Source organism: Pyrgilauda ruficollis, unplaced genomic scaffold (assembly GCF_017590135.1).
Source record: "Pyrgilauda ruficollis isolate IOZ18807 unplaced genomic scaffold, ASM1759013v1 scaffold16, whole genome shotgun sequence".
Lineage (NCBI taxonomy): Eukaryota > Metazoa > Chordata > Aves > Passeriformes > Passeridae > Pyrgilauda > Pyrgilauda ruficollis.
This window is the reverse complement of record NW_024514764.1, coordinates 13,594,008-13,614,215: the sequence shown is the minus strand read 5'-3', so window position 1 is coordinate 13,614,215 and position 20,208 is coordinate 13,594,008. Positions and strand designations below refer to the sequence as shown.

The window sequence follows — 20,208 nt, the reverse complement described above, 5'->3', positions numbered from 1 at the left end:
ACACAATCTAATCCTGCTCATCCCAGGGTAGATCAGGGCAAAGGGACCTGCTCACCTCAGCCCTTTACTCTATCACTGCAGTGTATTATTTGATTTATTACGTGACTTGTTACACACCTGTGAATCCACTCCTTGAGCAAATATTCCCCAAACTGTGCTCTCTGATGAGGTGCAAGGGGATCACCCAGACAAGTGACACTGAGAAGGACACTGGGAGGCATCCTCGCCTCTCAGCTTCCCCCTCTGCCACCAGCTCTGAAAACCTGAGCAGTGTTTGGTGAATCTTGGGGGCTTTGCAGCTCAGGGTGAGTGGCCCCCGTTTGTCAGGCCATGTGCTGGGGAATTGTCACCGTTCAGTGACAGTCCTTGGGGCCGGGGCTCTGTGGAGGAAATGATGCCAACACTGCCCGACTTTGGGGTGTCAGAGAGTGGCTGGGCAGCTGGTCCTGGGGCAAGAGAGGCATGTGGCACCAAGAGTGGTGGAGGAGAGGGGTGTGAGAAACCAGCTGGGGAATGTTTTGCACCTTCAGAGCCTCCTTTCAGGTTCTTCCTACGGACCAGCTGCCCCTGTGCCTGCTGGTATTGAAGTAACATCACATTTACTGCTGCTTTGTCTTTTCCTGCCTCCTTATCACTTCCAGCTGTGGACTGTCCCGTTATCTGGGCAGGCATTTCAGGAAGCTGCAGTGCTATTTCTGATCAGCAATATTTCCTGAAATGTTCTGCTATCTCAGACTGAGGAGACCAGCCTGACACTGCTCAAAAACAACCATTGACCATCAAATGTCAGAGCTCCCAGGGCTGCAGCCTGTGCAGCCAGAGCACTTTTCCTAAAGACCTTTGCAGCACAACTTGGCATCAAAAGCCACAAAGTTACTCAAGGCCTGCAACCTCTACTTTATAAATATATATTCAGAATAAAAACAAAATGTATTTATTTATAAATAAATATTCTGAATTTCCCATCACAGTGCAACTTTCTTTTTTAAAGAAATGTATGTCTCTCCTGTTCCTCATTTATTGCTAAATTTCCTCAGAGAAAACAGAAGAAAGAATAAAGCACTATTTCCCTCTTCTTGCTGCAGAATTTACACCAGCCTGTAACTACTTTGTGCCTTAATTGTGGTTGTTTCCCTTTTGTTCAGGTCATAAAAGCTGGATGAGATTTTGGTGAGTCCTAATCCATCTTTTTCTGTGTTGTGCAGCCCTGACTGTAATTCCTATTTTCCAACACTTGTTTTCTGCTCCTGCCAGAAGGTCACCTTGGCATTTTCCAGTGTCAGTGGGCTGCCTTTTCCCCTGACACTGGGCCAACTCTCCAGGGCATTCCCAAGGGCCTGACTGTCCTTCCACCTACCAGGACTGAGTGTTTGCCTCAAAGGCTGGCACTGACCCTCCATTTTTTCTCATGGAAGCTCCTCAGAAAGAAGTTCTCACCTCTCAGCAGCCCAGCCCAGGAACTCCTGCAGTTAGAAAGGAGAATGTCTTCCAGGAAGGACATCTGGTTTGGAGATAGCATTCAGCCTCTACTTCCCCCATTACAAGGGCATTTCCCTTCAAATTCTGCTTCTGCCTCAACTTTTATGCCTCATCTGGTGGCAAAAATTAAAAAAATTCAACAGCAATTCAAGTGCATTGGCACGTCACATGCAGGAAAAAGCTTGTTCGGGATTGTTCATGGTATTGTTATTCCTGTTTACCTTATTGGGAAAGCACTGAAAGAAGTTGCAAAGGAGGTTTGTGGCAAAACTGCAGTCAGCGAGGCCAGAAAATGCAGTGGTTTGTGATGGAGGTGCTGGGGTAACTCGGCCCTGAGGAGGGGAAGGATCCCTGAGGGAAAGGAAAAGGAAAAGGAAAAGGCAGCTTCACACCTCCAGCCCAGCCCTTTCTGCAGTGTCACTCTGGGAGCTGCTCTGCCCTCTGCCACACGTGTTCAACAACCCTTAGAAAATCAGCACTGTTAAACATTAAAGGCTTGCTTTAAAAATTCAGCAGTAAAGTTCACCTGCCTTTTAGAGCCTCATTTAAGCAGCGTGGAGGTGTATTCCACTCTCTAAACATGGGCTGCAGTCCAGGTTCACAGTGGAGCTGAGAGGAAGAGGCTCCCCACACAGCCTGCAGTGCTGGGATAGACACAGCATCCTACTCCTCTGCACTGTTCTGGGCTGGAGCTCACCTCTGCACCGCCACACCTCTCTAACGACACCTTTTAACACTTCATCTCGCCCTGTTTCACCAGAGCTGAGCAAAAGCTGGAGCTGCTGTTCTGACAGCCAGGAAAAGTTGAAACACTGAGGCTTTCTTGACTGAAACCAGACCAGCAGTACCCAACCCCACAGCACTCACAGACCCCCTTGTGCCAGGAGGTTGCCCCACATCCCGCGGATCCCTTTGGGCTTTGCCTTGCCCGTGCCACTCTCAGTCCCGTTTGTTTTCTGGTGCAAACGTGATGTGCAAATGTGTTTCTGAGATGAAATGTGCTGCCCAAGGTCACCCAGCGAGATGGCAGAGATGAAACTGGAGACCAGCAGGCTGAGGTTGGGTTCCTTTCCCCGTGGGACTGCAGATGAACAGTGTGCTAATGGCTCTGCTACATTCACCTTCCGAGACAATGCCGCGGTGCCTCCCTGCCCCGCCTTCTCTGCTTCTGCAGCTTTTGAAATACATGCTCCAGTCTTGGTTTGATTTGTTTAGTGAGGCAGAGGGGTCTGCCACCCTCTGATCCACCAGCAGCTAAGAGCTGAATTTCTGCTTTGCATAAGAGAAATACAAAATATACCCATCACATCAGTAATATTTAACCCCCAAAGTTTCCAGCTCAACAGTTGATCCCGCTGATGCTCTTTAAATGCATCTTTTGGAGTTTATCACCTGCAGTGTGTTGACATGCTCTGTCTATGGGGGTCTCTGCATTTTGGCTCATAAAATATTTGCCATATTCCAGCCTATTATAGAATCATGGAAACACAGAATGGTTTGGGCTGAAAGGGACCTTAAAGCTCACCCAGTTCCACCCCCTGCCATGAGCAGGGACACCTTCCACCATCCCAGGCTGCTCCAAACCCTGTCCAGCCTGGCCTTGGGCACTTCCAGGGCTGGGGCAGCCACAGCTTCTCTGTGCCAGGGCCCCACCACCCTCACAGGGAAGTTTTTCCTGATATCTAATCTAAACCTTCTCTCTGTCAGTGTGAAGAATTCTCCTTTGTCCTGTTACTACATGTTCTTGTAAAAACTCCCCCTCCATCTTTTGTGTGGGATTCCTTCAGGATCTGGAAGGCCACTCAGGAAGATCTAACACCATTCAGGTCTCATTTTTATCACAAATACTCCTTCTCATTTCTGTGCAGTCATTCTGGGACCCTCCAAGGCACATTCTCTGAGACAAACACAGCACATTGTGACAGCAGCACATCTCCACAACCTCACAAGCAAACCAAAAGTATTGCAAATTAACCCAGAATTCAGCTCTCTTATAGAGTGCTAGACAGGCCCTGCGTGACTAAAGAACAGCCTATGTAAATAACTTCTCTTTCTGTGCTGTTTGTTCCTGTATGCATTTTGCCTTTTGCCTCTTGGTAGTTCTGTGAAGAGATGTCACCCTGTGCCTTGCTGAGTTCTGCCTGATTCCCCTTGCCTGGGAGTAAAGCCTGACACAGGTTTGTTATTCTGGGTCACCAAAATCAGTGTCACCTCCAGGAGCTTGGCTCTGAGCACTGCTCTGCAGAGGTGGTGTTGGAACAGCAGGGTTAACAGAGAGAGGGAAGTCTGCTGGGCTCGGAGCAAAGGCACAAGAAATATGGGAAATTCAAAGGAAATACTGGAAAGCAGCTGAGAAACATGAAAGCTTTGGAAGGCATGCAATGCTTGATCCTTGTTTGACATGAGGCTCTCCAGTGGCTGATGGGAACACTAAGGATTTCCTTTCCAGAGTAAGCTGAGAGCACAGAGCTGTTGGGGCTGTTTAAAAGGTTAAGAACCTCACAGCTCTTTTGGAAACAGCTCAGGAGACCCCAAATACAGCGCCATTGGAGCAGCATCCCCTTCTTTCCATCCCTTGCCAGGTGCCAGCACCAACCACACAATGCTTATTTCATCCAAACCCTCACCCACTGTGATGCTTTAATAAAAAAATCTTCTTTCTTGGCACCTTAAATACACATCTATGGAATAATACAGACTGTGGAAGCAGAGTTTCTCTTTCAGACCACGTAACTGGTCCCTGCTGGTACAGTCCTGGTCTGTGCCTTTCCAGCACTCAAGGAGGTGGAGTTCAGTACTCAAATTTTGAGAAAAGTATTCCATGCCTGTCAGAGATGGTATTAAAGCTTCTGTGGATTTCCACAACAGATTCTTGGTTTTCTAGCTGATTAAGTGCAGCCTAAACGGGTGTGTTTTCCGCATAACTTTGCCCTTTTCTCCCAGGTGTCTCAAGTGGCACTGGGTATATGAAATAACACAGCACAACCCAAGACCTGCTCCTTCCCAAAATCCTGTTTGTGCTGTTCCCTGACAAGTGTGACAAGCAGTGGCTGGAGACATCTCCCTAGGATGCCACCTCCAGCCAAATGCTTTTGGAGAGACCCTGCCAGGAGCAGATTGGGATCTGCTGGTTAACCCCAGGGGAACTGGAGTTGTTTTTCCAGAGCCAGGGTACACCAGACTGGTGAGACTGGATTTTGCTGTGTGTGCCTCTTGCCTGTCTGTGTAACACAGGGGATGAGAACAAAGCTCTAGGGCCAAACCCACAGGTAACACCAGGATTTGCTATCAGTCCATCACAGCAGAGAGCACTGGGGAATGAGCTATTAAACACAGGATATCCCGAGATGAATATTTTCTCCTTCCTGGGAATGTTCCTTGTAAGCAGTCCAAAGGATTATGTCTCCTTTTAAAAGAAGTCCTTTAATTTATACTCTGAGGTATGCATTCCCAAGATTTAATTTACCCCAAGCTATGAAATTAAACTTACCCAAAATTTCAGACTGGTTATTTACGTGATATATTCCACCACACAGTTGCTGGTTTAGCAGTGCAGTGATACCTCGAGTGCAGGAGATACTGGTGAGGGTCATGATTTTGCCTAAGCCTTTAATTTAGACAATAAAGGATCCACATGCTTTGAACCCCCACAAAGAAGATTTGAAGTAATCTTAACAAATTATTTGTAAAAGCCAGATTGTACCCCATTTTCCTGAAACTTCTCAATGCATCTCCCCAGGAGCTGCCAAAATAAGAGGGAGGAGAAAAGGTTTCAGGCTGTGTCTTTGTCTGTGAGACTCTGAACACAGCAGCTGCAATCAGAAACCAGAGAGAAACTCCTTGTGAGGAGTGTTTCCATTTTATTTTCCAGACCTCTGCCCATCTCAGATCTGATCCCCATCTACTGCTGTCTCAGTCTTGCATCACGTGGATGTCATTTCCCAGTGACACCAGGGACCTTTACTGAGCTATGTTCACTATGCCCACTATGTCCTGCCCGGGTTCCAGGGAGGGCTCGGTGTCCGCGCTGTGGCTGGAGCACCCCGCTGGCTGTCCTGACTCTGGCCAGCAACTGCCTGAGGTGCTGCTTCCCACTCCAAGCACTGCAGCTGGGATAAACTATACAAAAAGAATAAAAAGAGAAGTACCTATCCCAAGACAACTAGGACACTAGGGATTAAGCTGCTTTGATTACAGTCACTAAATAGACTTTGGTTTTTCATCTGAAATACCAAAAGGGATCTGTTGGAGACCCCTGAGTCCCTCAGGTACATTCAAGCTACCCAGAATACAAGCTCTAAAAGGCTGCCACAGAAATCCAGGCCTCTGTAGCCTCATGAGAATATTTTTTCCTATAAAGCTGCAAAACCATGAGCAAAAAGCCTTGTATGATAACTCGGAGGTAGACGCACAGGGAAGGTTGCTGAAAAAGTCTTGGATAGTTAGGAAGAATGATTCTTGTGTCAGAAAGCTTGTTCTCAGTCTGCTTGGTCTGGCTGCTGAGGTGCCTGGGGCGTGTCTTTCCTGTCTCCCATGGGAGGATGGCCGTGGTTTGGAGCACCACCGAGCCATGGGATATTTATGTCAACTTCTTAGGTAGTTCCGTTGGGCTTGGTGGCTGTGGTTGGTCACTCTTGGTCTGGCCTGCAGGAGGGGGCCATGTGGTCTTCTGATGGAGGTGGCTGAAAAGGAGAAATATGCCTTAGGTAGTTTGGGAGAAGGACACAGAGGGTAATGTGAAGACAGCACTCATTATTTAGGAAAGAAGAAGAAGCCACAGATCTTGCCTGGTTAGACTGTGCAGACCGCCTGTTTTGTCTGAAAATGCTTTTCATAACCTTGAAATTATCATTTGCAAATGGGTACTTTGTACCTAAACAAAAAACTGTGCTGGCAGATCTTCAGGTTGAGTTAAGCTAAGAAAGCAATAGGAGATATTTAGGTCTCAAAGTGCCCTTTCAGATAACTTTAGGAAATGGCTCTGTTAAATACAAGCAGTTTAAGAGGTTTCAGGGAAATTTAACAGTTTAAGGTCCAAACAAAGCCAAGTCATCCTGCTTTCCCTGTCTGGAGCTTCACAGCATCTCGATATCACAGCACAAAAGATTAACATATTCAGTGATGCTTTTTCCCTTACACAGAGTGCACTACAAAAATGCTGGCTAGACAAGCCACAGAACCACAAATTCCCATCTGGCCTGAAGGAAAACCAGCATTTTATAAAGCAAAAGAGAAATCCAGGAATTCACACCGTGCAGAGTGGGAAGTCTCTTTCTGTCTAGGAATTTCACAGTATTTCTCTGTCCTGGCCATCTGGAGGCCTCTCCTAGATTGTCTGATCAAAAGTCGTCAAGCAACAGTTTTGGTTAAAAAAACACAACAAAACAAACAGGAATTTTTAGTATCTGTCTTGTCCGAATTACAGACCACAGCAGCTTTGACACCTACTCCTTGTAATTTGGGATTCCTTCAGCAGGCAGGCACTGGTCCCTGTCCCATGGCAGAGCTGCAGATGGAAGCACAGAGCCAAGTGTTAGTGCAGAGAACATGCCCAATGCTGCTGCATTATGATAATGCACATTTAAATGGGGCAGGAGCTCAGAAAATGCTGACAGCACTCGTAAACCAGAGGTGCTCCTGAAAGGCTGCAATTATTTCCTTTGTGTCTAGTGCTTTGAGACAAAGCCAGTGCTGGGCCATGGCCATGCTGAGCTGGTGAATAGCATCAAAGAGCAAGGACTGGGCACCTGTTTGGGGCTGTGCACTCACCCGGACGTGACACTGAGGAGGTCAGACACTCATTTTGTGGGGGAAGAGACAAGCAGGGTCAAATAATTGCCAGCAAGAAATGTTTATGGCTTATGGACCAGCTCAGAGTCCCAGACTGGGAAAGCTAATCCAGACTCCCATGGAGCTGGATGCTGTTCCCTGATTTTCTCACAGATGTGAGGAAAAAGGAGCATGGCTGGTTTTTACTCCAAGGAAACAGGAAGGTGACTGTTCCCTTCCGCTCACCATTGCTATAATAGTACGTGGATGGTGGAAAGAAAGTTTGGATCCTGGGTTTAAAGCTGTTGGGAAACTGGACAGGATCCAGCAAGGGAAGCCCCAGGCCTGCAGGGAGAGGCTGGGGAGGGCTGAGGCTGCTGGGCTTGTTTAGAGGAGGCTGAGAGGCAACTTCACAGCCCCCACTGCTATGTCAGGGGCAATTAAAGGATGCTGGAGCTGAGCTGTTTTTGGCAGTGCAGCCTGTGTAATTGGGGGCAGTGGCCACAGGCTGCCCCTGGGGGAGCTCAGGCTGGGTGCTGGGAAGATCCTTGTCACAGAGCAGTGAGGGAACACCATCCAGGAAGGCTGTGGATTTCCATCCTGGCTGGCTAAACCCACTGCAGATCCCTTCTACTGGGATGGCCCTACCTGGAGCAGAAGATCTGATCTCCAGAAGTCCCTTTCAACCAGCATTTCAGTGATTCTGTGAAACCCTCCTCCTGCCTGTTAGGGCTTTTCCCCTGGATAAATGCCTTTCCTCTGGCCCTGGGCACAAGTCTTTGACTCCATACCCTGCGAGTCTGCATTGCAGATTCCCAGATGAGTCACATGGATATAGGGTAATTACATCTCGGTGAGCATGAGAGAATCAGGGAGGCTCAACTGGTATGGAAAAATATGAAAGGTGCTGGAAACTGCCAATAACACTGGCAGAGATCCCTGAGACTTGCTGGGATTCAGCTTTCTCCAGTTAATTTAGTGCTTACCGTCCTTGTTGGAGAGGATTGGTGCTAACAGTTCTTTAGCTTCTGATAGCAAAAGGTCAACAAGATCTGAAGGTGGAAGAGATGTGTCTGAGACTGCATCTGTTTTATCCTCTTCTGTTTCATGGTTGACGCTTATAAACACGGAAAGTGCCATCAATACTTCTATCAGAGAACGGTCATTGACAATCCTGGCCAGCCTCTCAGGAAGGATCTGCTACATAAATTCTGTGTGTTTGGGGCGTTACATCTCCATCCCTCCGCATTCAAATGTCTGTTAGACACACTTGCATTGCTTTGTTACAGAAAAGTAGCAAAGTATTCTTTAGAATTTGTCAAAAGCGTTTCCCCCGCATTGTATTAGAAATAACCAACTTGGAAACTTAAAAACTGATTTCCATCCCTCTTAAAAACTGGCTTTTAAAGGGACTGGTCATTATCGATGGGTCAGTGACTTTTCAATGATTTAATCAGTTAAAAACACACAGAGAGTTGTGATACATTTATGCCCAAGTGATAGGAGATAGGCTCAGGTTGGAGGGGACTCCAGAAGCCTGAGCTCTGCTTCTGCAGCCATTCATGCAGCTGAGAATCTTGAGCTCCTTGCTTACACTCTGCCTACTCTAACTGCTGATAAAAAAGGATGTGGTCCTGGAGCCAAAACCTGGTTTATCTTTGGAAAAGCAGGTGGGTCAAAACTCTGCTGCTCGGAAACAACCTGCTTGGTGTCTCTGCTGACAAGAGCAATTTAACCCAAGCTGAGTTTCAGCTGCTCACTCCCAAAAAAAGCCTGAACAGAGGCCCAAGTCCCCCAGCACCAACCCACCAGCAGCCTCCAGATCATCTTTCTCCCATGGTTTCACTTCCAAAGTGGAAGTATGTTTAGAAACTCTGGGTAGGTTACGTGTGAAGCACCTTCCCCAGAGAAAGGTCAGAAAAGGACATTTCATATTGCTGTTCACCATTCCCAGAAGCCATCTCCTACCTTTTCTCATCTGGTAAATGACTGTGTGTGCTCAGGACCTTGTAAATGTAGCAGCATGCAATAGAAAAAAAAAAAAAAAAAAGGGTTTCAAACTTGTAGGAATGAATAATTCCTGAGAACAAACCCCATGGGTTTTTCCTGATGATCAGATTTAATATGACAGTAATCAGCTTCTGCTTATTCATTGCCCTTGAAGCAAATGTCTCAAGGCCTTTTGCAGCTCAGGCAGCATTCACGAATCTACAGACACATCTGAATTCTGCATTTTATTAGCACTGCTAAAAAATATGAAATGCAACACAAAAATCCTCTTCCAAGGAATAACTTTGCAGGCTGCATTTCAGTGATCATGGCTTCCAGCAACCCCTGGCCCCTGGTTTGGACCTGCATGTGTAAGCTGTCATTACCATGCACTTCTCCAACACTGCTGAGGGGTGGAGAAAAAAAGAAGACATTTTGCTCCAGTGCTCAAAATCCTGTGATGTTTGACCCTGGGGTCAAGTGAGATGTATTTCCAAAGTCTGACCCCAAACTGCACAGGCTCTAGCACATAGTGCTGAAGCTCTGGAGGCATTTAATTCTTCCATCTCTGGAGCATAGGACACAGCATCTATGTTTCCTTTTGCTCCACTGTTTCTGCTTGATTTCAAGAGTTCTTGGGACAGGCCATCAGTAGCCATAGCAGATACACTGACTACTAATGCTTCCCATGCTGGCCAGTTTATTAATTACATATACTGGTGTTCCCAATATAGGGAATGAAGTGGAAAACCCACCAATTGAAAGACTAAACAGTGAGATTTTACAGGAAATCCAGGGCAAAAAGCACTGGAAGAGCAAAGCCACTCTCCAGGTTCCTATTTTTAGAGCTATAGCAAGGGAAGGTGAGCATGGATGATTTTGACAGCCTCAGCACAGGGAGCCAGGAAGAGCAGAGCCACCAGCAAAACCTGCACCATGGAGTTTGCATTGCTCCCAGGGATATGAGGAGACCTGAATTCATTCTCTGCTTCCTCCTAACCAACAGACAGTGACTTTTTTGAGTGAGACAGAGGAAAAAAACCCCTCTTGCTTATGGAGGAGGAAGTTGATTGGACTTGCAAAACCATCCTGAAGGAAAGAGGCCGTGGTGATGCTGCAGCAGCTGGGCAGGTCCACACCTCACCTGCACAAACAGGAGCAGTTTCCTATTGCAGATCTCCAGGCGCTTCCGTGAGACTTCGGATTTTCGTAGCTGGCCATCAGCCAGGGACAGCTGCCTCTTCAGCTCCAGGATGTCCTCCTGAGGCAGGGACACAGGAGGGGGAGAAAGGTGGTGGTGATGCTCCAGCCTTGACTTTTGGAAACAGCAGTTTGTGGCATTTGCTACAAGCAAAAGCAGTGTCCTTTGGGAAGGGACAGTGGAAGTTAGGCAAATTATAACACAGATGCAGAGACCATGTTGGCCTTGTGGTCCCATACAGCAAATGATCTATGTGCTATTTCATTTTCTGTGTAAATAGAAGGAGGGTAACCTTAGCTGTGGCTGCCCTATCCCTGGAAGAGTCTAGGCCCAGGTTGGATGCGGCTTGGAACAACCTGGGATAGTGGAAGGAGTCACTGGCCATGGCAGGGGGTTAGAATGAGCTGGGCTTTATGGTCTCTTCTGGCCCAAATTATTCCATGACTCTATGAAGCCACAGAAGAAGAGTCTGGAGGGTTGTGGGTTTTTCCAGGGGGTTGCATTACCTCTATTTCAGAGACGTGCTTTGCTTTTTTCCCCGCCAGCTGCATCTTCAGTTCTGCAATTTCAGCCTCCAGCAGGTGGATCACTTCCTCGTAGTCCTGCTCGGCGCTGTGGGCCTGTCTCTGCACCACCTCAGCCATCTGCAGTTTGCTGTGCAGGCTCCGGTTCTCCGACAGGAACCCCAGCGCCTTCTGCAAGGACCCAGAACTTCGGATGAACACACCACGTCCCCCTCAGCTGCCAACCCCCAAACCCACCCCCAGCACCCAGAAATCCCTCCACTAACTTGGTTCAGCCTCTGGAGCTCATCCTCCATCAACTTCTTGCTGCTCTCCACTTCTCTCAGGAGAGACTGTGGGAAATATATTCACCAGATTAGAAACAACAAATGACAGGACATTTTCTAGAATGCCCCTACCCACCAGAATAGTATTTTACAGAAGTTCTGTGCAATTTGCCCCCCACACAGGGTGAGCTTTTAGAGCTGTGACCTGCAGAATTCCACCTGGACACAGCTGAGGTGCTCACAGCCAGGTGACAGCCAGGTGAGGGTGAGAGGACAGGTGCTGCTTCTGTTAATCACACACTGGAATTCTTAATGAGACCTACTTTTTAAATATATTAACTCCCTGCTGAGAAGGGACTGCATGCTTTGAGTACAAATAAGTTTTCCTTTGAGGCTGAGAGGGACAAAGAGTCAATTAAGGAGAGTGGAGGGTGAGAGGCTCCTGTGTGACAAGGAATGCACAGAATGCAAACTGGTGACCTCTTCAGAGGGACAGGCCATCCCATCACCCCCCCTACAGCAGAACACCCCAGCTAAGAAATCTGCTCCAAGGGGAGGCTCCACCTTCAGCCTGCGGACTTCGTGCCGCAGATCCCTCATCTCCAGCTGCAGCTGCTCCAGGTCCTCGCTGCCATTGCAGCTGAGAGAGTCAAAGGTCTGCAAGGAGAGGGACAGACTCATCACATACAGAATCAAAATCACCTAAAAAAGGAGTCAGCATTTTTATGCAATAGATCAAAAGACACATTAAATAATTCAGCTCCAGGATGGTTCATTTTGCCCCACAGAATTTCACTCTCTGATCCCCATCATTGCTGATATAGCTGAGCTAGAATGAAATTTCACTCTGTGAACCAAATGAAATTACTTAAATTGATTAATTATGGCTATTTCTCCTTCTGCATAACTGCCAGGCTGCTTCCTCATATTATCCCATAGATACTGTTATTTCCTTATTCAAAATGAGAAGTTTGAGGTCTTTTATAGAATTTCCTGTTAAAAATGATTCATGAATAGTTCTGCCTTGTCTGTCTAACTCTAGAACAACCAGAACATGGGGATTTGGGTTTTCCCATCTCAGAATTCCATGGATTTCATGTAGAAGATCCATGGATTCAATGTAGCAAAGCTTTGTGGTGACTGACCGGGGAGTGAAAAGCTGATGTATCCAGCAAATTGGCCACTTCGTGCTGAGTGAAGAGCACAGAGCTGGAATCCAGACCAGCCTCGTCCAGCTCCTCCTGCATCAGATCCCTGAGTGCTTGGAGAACATCTGTGAGAAACAGTCAGTTTTTACCAGGCTAAAAGAGAAAATTGCTGTGGGTTAGGAGAAAATTCCACCGATTTTGGGGCCATCCACTGGTGCCAAGCAGGGTTTAGAGATGCCAGACAGGTTTGTCTACTAATCCTGGGTTTGTCAGAAATCCCATCAGGCTTAAATGAGTTGTTGACAGCCTTTATCAGACTCCTGTTTCTTATCCAACTGAAAAAACTGACATTTTTAAAACCCAGAAAACCCCAGATATTTTCACAGGGGAGTTTTCACGACTGTGGTTCTGAAAGTTTTAAAATTTTAAGCTAAACCCACATTTCCCTGACAAAAGGCAGCTGCTGGCCATTTCTCATATTGCTGATTTAAACAAAAACACAACTCAGTGAGTTCAGCACTTAGAAAAGGTGTTAAATTGACAAGTCTGAAAATCCATTAATTTTGCTTTCAGACATGAAGGAAAGCACAGCAGAAGGGGCTGCGTGGGGCAGGTGGGAACCAGCAGGGAGGTGGCACCAGGGTCCCCGAGCTTCCAGTCACAGAATCACAGAAACATGGGATGGTTTGGGCACAAAGGAACCATAAAGATGATCTTATTCCACCCCCTGCCATGGCAGGGACACCTCCCACTGTCCCAGGCTGCTCCAAGCCCTGCCCAGCCTGGCCTTGGACACTGCCAGGGATCCAGGGGCAGCCACAGCTGCTCTGGGCACCCTGTGCCAGGGCCTGCCCACCCTGCCAAGGAACAATTCCTTCCCAGTATCCCATCCATCCCTGCCCTCTGGCAGTGGAAGCCATTCCCTGTGTCCTGTCCCTCCATGCCTTGTCCCCAGTCCCTCTCCAGCTCTCCTGGAGTCCCTTTAGGCCCTGGAAGGGGCTCTGAGGCCTTCCCCAAGCTGGAGGCAGCTCTCCAGGTGGGGTCTCACCTGAGGGGGCAGAATCCCCCCCTCCTGCTGCCCATACCAGGGCTCAGCCCAGCCCAGGGAGGTTTCTGGGTGCTCACAGCCAGGGCATGTCCAGCTCTCATCCTCCAACAGCCCAAATCCTCCCCCAGGGCTGCTTTCCATCCTTTCTCCACCCAGCTTGGATTTGTGCTTGCAACTGCCCTGACCCAGGTGCAGAACATGCACTTGGCCTTGTTGAACTTCATGAGGTTCACATGGTGCCACCTTGAAGCCTGTCCTGGATGGTGCTTGGTCCCTGTGCTGCAGAAGGAGCCAGAGTCTCTCTGCAAAAGCAGCACATTTGCTAAATACCCTCAATCATCCTCATTTCTGTTTCTACAAGCTGCAACTCCAGTCACTCGTAGGAGAGGGCCATGGTTCTGTGTCCCACCCCTCTCTCTACACAAAAAATTGATCCAGATTCCTTGTGACTGTTCTCTCTGCTGGGGACATTGCTGATGGTTTTGGATTATTGCTGAAAGCCTTCTGGGGAGCAGATCCTGTGGGCCAGCCACAGAAAGCAGAACTGGCTTTCATTTTCTGTGTCTCCTCTGGCCAGTTCCTGCTAGGAAAGCTGGGATTTTAAGGAAAGTAAACCCTTGCACCAACTTTCTTTTAGTCTGATTTTACCTACGACAGGACAATGGGAATGGCTTTAAACTGACACAGAGTAGGTTTAGATTAGATGTTAGGAAGAAATTCTTCCCTGTGAGACCCTGGTAAAGGTTTCACAGTGAAGCTGTGGCTGATCCATCCCTGGAAGTGCCCTCTTGGCCAGGGCTTGGAGCAACCTGGTATAGTGGAAGGTGTCTGATGGAATGAGATGAATTTTGAGGTCCCTTCCAGCCCAAACCATTCCAGGATTCCATGATTCTACAGAATGCCTTCTTTTGTGTTTGCGGCTTCCCCTCTTTATGGGCTCCATCCCTACCCAGGCAGGTGTCTCACCAGCCACTTCTGTCCCTTTTTCCCTTTTTAGCTGCCAGTGAAGCTGCACAAAATGTCAGATTCCCCTGGGCAGAGCTCCTGCTCACCTCCATAGGCCACAGTCCCCTGCGAGTCCGTGGTCAGGCTTTGCCGGAGCTGCCTCTTCTTGTCCTCGGTCACATCCAGACCAAGGTACTGCAGAACCTTGAGCACAAACAAGGAGCCTTTCAAAAGAAAAATACTGGAAAAGCAATTATTTAGGGTAGGCACTGGGAAGACACTTGGTGCTGGGTTTCTCCAGGCAGCATCTCCCAAAAGAACAGGCTTGGATTGGATTTCCAGTCTCTCCTTTGCTGCACATGTACAGAAATGTCTGTTCCTGAACACAGGTTCACATCCCTCCGAGAACATTTTATCTGAAATCAGATTTGCAGCTCCAATGAGTTTTCAGGACTTTTATCAAAAGCCAGCAGAGTTTCAGCAAGACTCAGCTGGCAAGAGGTCAGCCTCTCCTTTCTCTTACTGCCCAGAAATTGTGTTTGGGACCAGGAAGATAAAAGCTATTAACAGAGTGTTTCTCATGGAGAGAGGAGACATTCGAACATTTTGCTCCTCCACTGCATGTTTTGCTCTCTCATTACTCCTGATGCCCTAACTTCTATTGATATTTATCTGTTCAGCCTCAGGGCAGCACACAGAAGCAGATAAGCCTGTGCAAGCCCTACTTCCTTGCTAGCAGCAGCAACTGAAAGCTTTTAAAAGACAAAGTCGAGCTCAGCAGATTCTGGGAAAGAGCCCGAGTGAAACATTCACCTGTGGCAGGCTGCACTCACAGCTCCTGCTCACAGCAGCTCCCGGGAATTCCCTGGGAAGGGGCTGCGGAGGGGTCCTCGCTCGCCTTTCCAGCAGCAGCAAGTCCCTGGGATCCATCTGCTGTCCCGTTCGAGTCCCACCAGCCCTGTGCAAGGCACTGCTGCAGGTCCCACGCTTTGGGATGTTGGCCACCCCAAAGCCACCCGGGGTTGTGCCAGTCGGTGTCACCCCCCCACCTAACACGGCTGTGAAAAGTGAAGCCAAGCGCTCCGCTCCTGCCAGCCCAGAGGAGCTGCTTTGTCCCCGCGAGGAGCAGAGGTCGCTGTGCAAGAGCCACCCTGGATCCCGCTTTAGGGGAATTGCGCGGGCTCAGAGAACGGCTCCGCTGCGCTGCCGTCGGGTGGCAGCAGATGTTCGTCACATCGGGGCCTCCGTGGCGTCCGCACAAAGGGCTCTGTCCCCACATCCCCCCTCAAACGCCGGAGGAACCCAAGGTGCCAGACTGGGACACGGCCCCCCAAGGCACCCTGCCCCTCCCCAGGGTCTCGGTGAGCAGATGAGCAGCTCCGCTCTGTGCCTATAGAGTGTGTTCTTCATAAAATGATGGAAGAATCAGCGGTTCTGGATGGTTCCTCTATGAGAAATCCCCTGTCTCAGCCTTCCCTCCTGCACACCAGGCTGCCTGAGGTCACCCTAGCAGTGACAGCAGCACCAAAAGTTTGGAGGGCACAACCTTACCCAATGGCATGATGTGCAAGGGAGGTGCAGCTGCCAGGAAAAGACTTCTGGAGCTTCATGGAGCACCAAGAAATAGCCAAGATTAGCCAAGGGATGTTTAAACGCCCCTTTGGACACAGTCAGGATGTTTCACCCTCTTTACCTTCAGAGGCTGGACTCAACCTCCAGCAAACTCACCTGAAGATGGACTATTTCCTGCACAGTGCACAAGGAGGAGACCTTGCTTTGGGGAGAGGGACTCTGCCACTTACCAGTTCCAGTTTTCCATCCTTGAGCCGGATATGGGGATCCAGTGCTACTTTAGGTTTGGTGCCTGAAGCTGCTTTGAAGTTAGAAGCTGAAGCAGGTGCTGAAAATCAAAAGCAAATATTAACAGGGAAGCATTTGGGTAGAGGTGCCTGCAAAGCAAAACTCAGATTTCTTGTTGCATGAAATATAAAGTGTGTGCAGCAGGGCAAAAATCCAAGTCCAGGATTTACTGAAACCAGCTCTGGAAGGCTGAACTAGGCCTCTCTTGGAAAGACTGGATACTGGGGCAAATCCTTCTGAAACTGGGCTTCTGCATGTTTTAAAGTGAGATGTTTCAACCAGGGACAAAAGACTGCAAAAAACTTCCAGCACTTTGGAAATTTCCAATCACAGAGTTTTGTGGAGTCTTGGAGTTATGGTGAACTGTGAGAAAAATGAATTAAAATCTGCCTGGTTCTTGTCTACCCTGATTAAGCAAAATGGAAAGAATTCCTGATGCCCATAGGAATGAACAGATTAAAAGTGATGTGGAAAAGCCACATCTGAGATTTTTTCCCTCCCCAAGACTGCAAAAAGCCTTGAACCCTTTTCCCCTCAGCTGGGCAGGCAGAGTTTTTAGGTAGAAGGAGCCACATGTGTTGTGAGGCAGGCACAGAGGCGGAGAGAGGCAGAGGCAGCAGCTGCTGAACTGGTGAAAAGCTGTCATGAGCTGGAGGATCCAGCTGCCAACAGCAGGCTCAGCATTGCCAGCACTGCTGCACAGCTGAAAAGTTCCAGAGCACAAGGCCTGCCCCTCCATGCCTGGAGGGAACTCCTCCTTTTCCATTATGATTAACCCTTGCCTGTAAGGAACAATGATACTCCATGGAAGAGGGCTGCAGGAGGTGTTGCCTGCTCCTGAAGAACCCAACCAGACTCCAGAAGGGTGCAGGGTGGCTGTGCCTGCCCCTGCCCACCCTCAAACCATCAGCCCAGGTGACAAGATTCCTTATCATGCCAGTCATAAGATTTGCCCAAGGAGCAATTCCTGTTGCTGCTTGGGTCTGGTTAACATCACAGGGAGCCCTGTTTTGCCAAGTACCACAGCTCCTCTGGAATCCCTGCAGCACCTCTCCCTCACCCTCCTGGCCATCGGGGCAGGGCCCAGGTGCCAGGAGAAGGCAGTGAGCAGCAGAGGAGCTGCATAATCCTCCTAATCCAGGCATCCATCTGCTCTGCTAAGGCCAGCAGCTGGGAAGCAGCAAGAGGTAGCAAATGGGTTTGCTGGATCAGCCACCACCACTTCCCTCTCCAAGTTCAAGGGCAGAGCCATTACCCTTCAAGCCATGGCTAATCAGGATTAGCTCCATGTGCCTTTGCTGTCAGCTCTGGACACAGCCATATCCAGGGCATCCATCAGGCACCCAGAGAGAGGCACTGCCTGGCCCAGGCTCCCAGCCTGGCTGCTCTTTCAGAGCCAGTTGTCTGTCTCCATGGATGACAACACTGACACAAAGCCTCCTTAGCATCCCACATTCAAATCCTGAAGTGATCAAATCCTCCAGCTAAGTCAGGCCATGGGGGGGGTCACTGCTGGTACTGGGTTGCTCTGGCCCCATCACCAGGACTGCCTGTCTGTGGTGGCCACCTGAGAGTGTCCCTGGCACCTGCAGGACACTCAGGGCAGGGAGAGCTCATCTCTGTCCCAGGGCTTCTCCAGGGGAGCATGGAAGGCAGACCTGAAGCTGCTGAGCTTGCCCAAGGTGAGCCAGACATCCCTGGGAGCAGCTGCTCCATCTCCTGCTGATCCCAGGTATGGACTAAACACAGTTTACCTCCAGGGCTTGCTCTTAGCTTTCCAGAGGGGAATTGCAGCAAGGCACAGGGATTTGTAAGCAGAGCCAATGTCCCAGGGAAGGAAGGGCTGTTGGATTTGAGGCTGCAAGAATGGTGGGCAGCACTTGTTCAGGATTTGTTGGGTAAGTCCATGTTTCTCTCCAACCTTCCCGTCACAGGGGTATGAGGTACCTTGTGGAGGTTTTCTCCCTGGGCTCTGGGGATTATTGAGGTTTCCTCAATAGTATTAAGGGATTTGGGAAGCTTCAGGGTGATTCAGGTTCACCCCCCATTGCTGCCACACTGTTGGATGAACAGAGTGGTTCTCTCCACAAAACGTAAGAGCTCAGGAAACCCAGAGCATGGAGATGAAACACAGAATAGAAAAATAAGCAAAAACAGGAGCTTGGATATAGAGAGAAATCCGATTTATTTAACATCTCTAAGCCATTTCCCAATTTGGCCAACTGAGGGCATCCTCAAAACCTGTTCAGAGCCCAGGGTTGCTGTGTACATCCCAACTCTATCTGACTGTGTTTATGTTGTGTGTCCAAGGCTCCCCATCCCCTCCAGAAGGGAATGTGGCCTGTGGAGAACCTGCTCCATGTCTGAGGTGGGCAGAGCCACTGCTGCAAGTGGCCCACAGGCTGAGAGTGGAGGAATTTGTCTCCTTGAATACCTCAGTCCTCGAATACCTTAGTAAAGAGTTTTGCTACTATGGGCAAACACGGACATAATTACTGCTCGTTGAGTAAACCAAGCTGCTGCCTGCCCTCTCTCTGAGCAGGCTGAGTGTCACTATCACCCCATTAAATTCCACTCCAGCAATATAAACACTGATAAAAACATGTGTTGATAGGACAAGGGAAATGGCTTTACACTGCCAGAGGGCAGGGCTGGATGGGATACTGGGAAGGAATTGTTCCCTGGCAAGGTGGGGAGGCCCTGGCACAGGGTGCCCAGAGCAGCTGTGGCTGCCCCTGGATCCCTGGAAGTGTCCAAGGCCAGGGGCTTGGAGCACTCTGGGACAGTGGAAGGAGGTGGGATGGGCTGGGCTTTAAAGTCCATTCCAAGGCAATCCATTCTGTGATTCTGTGATTTCACAATCCTCAGCTCTGAGAAGCCACAGCTGTTTGTCACCCACACAAAGAGAATGGTTGGGCAGGACTCACCTGAGACTGTAAGCTCTGGTGGGCAAATGTCCGGAGACAAAGAAGGCACAGGAAAAGGATTTTCACGTCTATTCTAGAAAAACAAGACAAAACAGCACAGACAGTTGTTAAGAAGAATCTGTTGGTGTAAATAACGAGCAGCAGATAGAGGAATTCAAGGCAGAGCCATGAGGGTGCCACATACACCCCTTGTGCAGGTGAGCCTAAAGAGATTCCAGGGGTTTCTCTGGGAGCACCTGGCACAGGCTGAGCCACCCCAAAACCTCTGGTCACACACAAATGGTTCTGTCCTTACTTTAACTGTGCTTGAGTGCTGAGGCTGGTTGTGACCTTGCCTGTTTCTCCACAGAGGTTCTCCCTGGAGCTCTGCATCCAATCCGGCAGAGAGGTCCCAAGTCTGACCACAGCCAGGTGTAACCTTTACCCCAAACCCATAATTATTCCAGTGAGCAGGGCAGGAAGCCGAGATCAGTTCACACCCTTTCTTGTGTGCTATATCATGGCTGAAAGCACAAGGAAGAGAGGGAAAAATAATCCGTGGGTGAGCACCACCAAGACAGCTGTGACACAGCTGGGGACTTGGGTGCCAAGAGGGCACAGGGCTGGTGTGAGGACATACAAACAGGCAGCACGCGTGCCTGGGCACTCTTTCCCTGGTGTGGAAGTCCAGACCTCATTAGAAGTTCAATCTTTCAGCAGCAAAGTGAGGAAAGGAGCCATTTCAGTCCAGCCAATGGTGTGATTTCATACAAGTGCACAGCATCACACAATCTGGGGGTGAGGGGTCCAACCACAGCACCCAACCACAGCTCCAGGGGCTCTGGTGCCTTTCTAGGGCACGTCTCCAACCTGGTGCACCCAAAGGCAACACATATGTGACATTCATGCAAGTCTGTGTCCCCACAGGTCTGGAAAGCAAGGTGTTTTGTGAATGGTCTTGTATGAAAGGAACATCCAGCCAGCCTCTTTTGAAGGAAATTTGTGTAGAAGAGAGCAGAAAGGACACCCAGCATGGCACCAGTCCAGGAGGGGAGTGACAAATGCATACAATG

General features: G+C 49.0%; 1 protein-coding gene across 1 annotated transcript in view; it reads right to left on the bottom strand.

The window, feature by feature from the left end:
- Positions 1 to 5,328: 5,328 nt before the first annotated feature.
- LOC121350700 (syntaxin-binding protein 4-like) overlaps positions 5,329 to 20,208 on the bottom strand; it is a 37,046-nt gene continuing 22,166 nt past the window's right edge. The window contains exons 11-22 of the mRNA XM_041462238.1: positions 19,157 to 19,229; positions 16,172 to 16,269; positions 14,477 to 14,573; positions 12,374 to 12,501; positions 11,793 to 11,885; positions 11,229 to 11,294; positions 10,945 to 11,133; positions 10,381 to 10,498; positions 9,217 to 9,265; positions 8,235 to 8,365; positions 6,928 to 6,985; positions 5,329 to 6,161 (exon numbers count right to left, since the gene is read on the bottom strand). Of these exons, the coding sequence (XP_041318172.1) occupies positions 6,059 to 6,161; positions 6,928 to 6,985; positions 8,235 to 8,365; positions 9,217 to 9,265; positions 10,381 to 10,498; positions 10,945 to 11,133; positions 11,229 to 11,294; positions 11,793 to 11,885; positions 12,374 to 12,501; positions 14,477 to 14,573; positions 16,172 to 16,269; positions 19,157 to 19,229 (1,203 nt within the window). The 3' untranslated portion in view covers positions 5,329 to 6,058. The remainder of the gene's footprint in view (positions 6,162 to 6,927; positions 6,986 to 8,234; positions 8,366 to 9,216; positions 9,266 to 10,380; positions 10,499 to 10,944; positions 11,134 to 11,228; positions 11,295 to 11,792; positions 11,886 to 12,373; positions 12,502 to 14,476; positions 14,574 to 16,171; positions 16,270 to 19,156; positions 19,230 to 20,208) is intronic.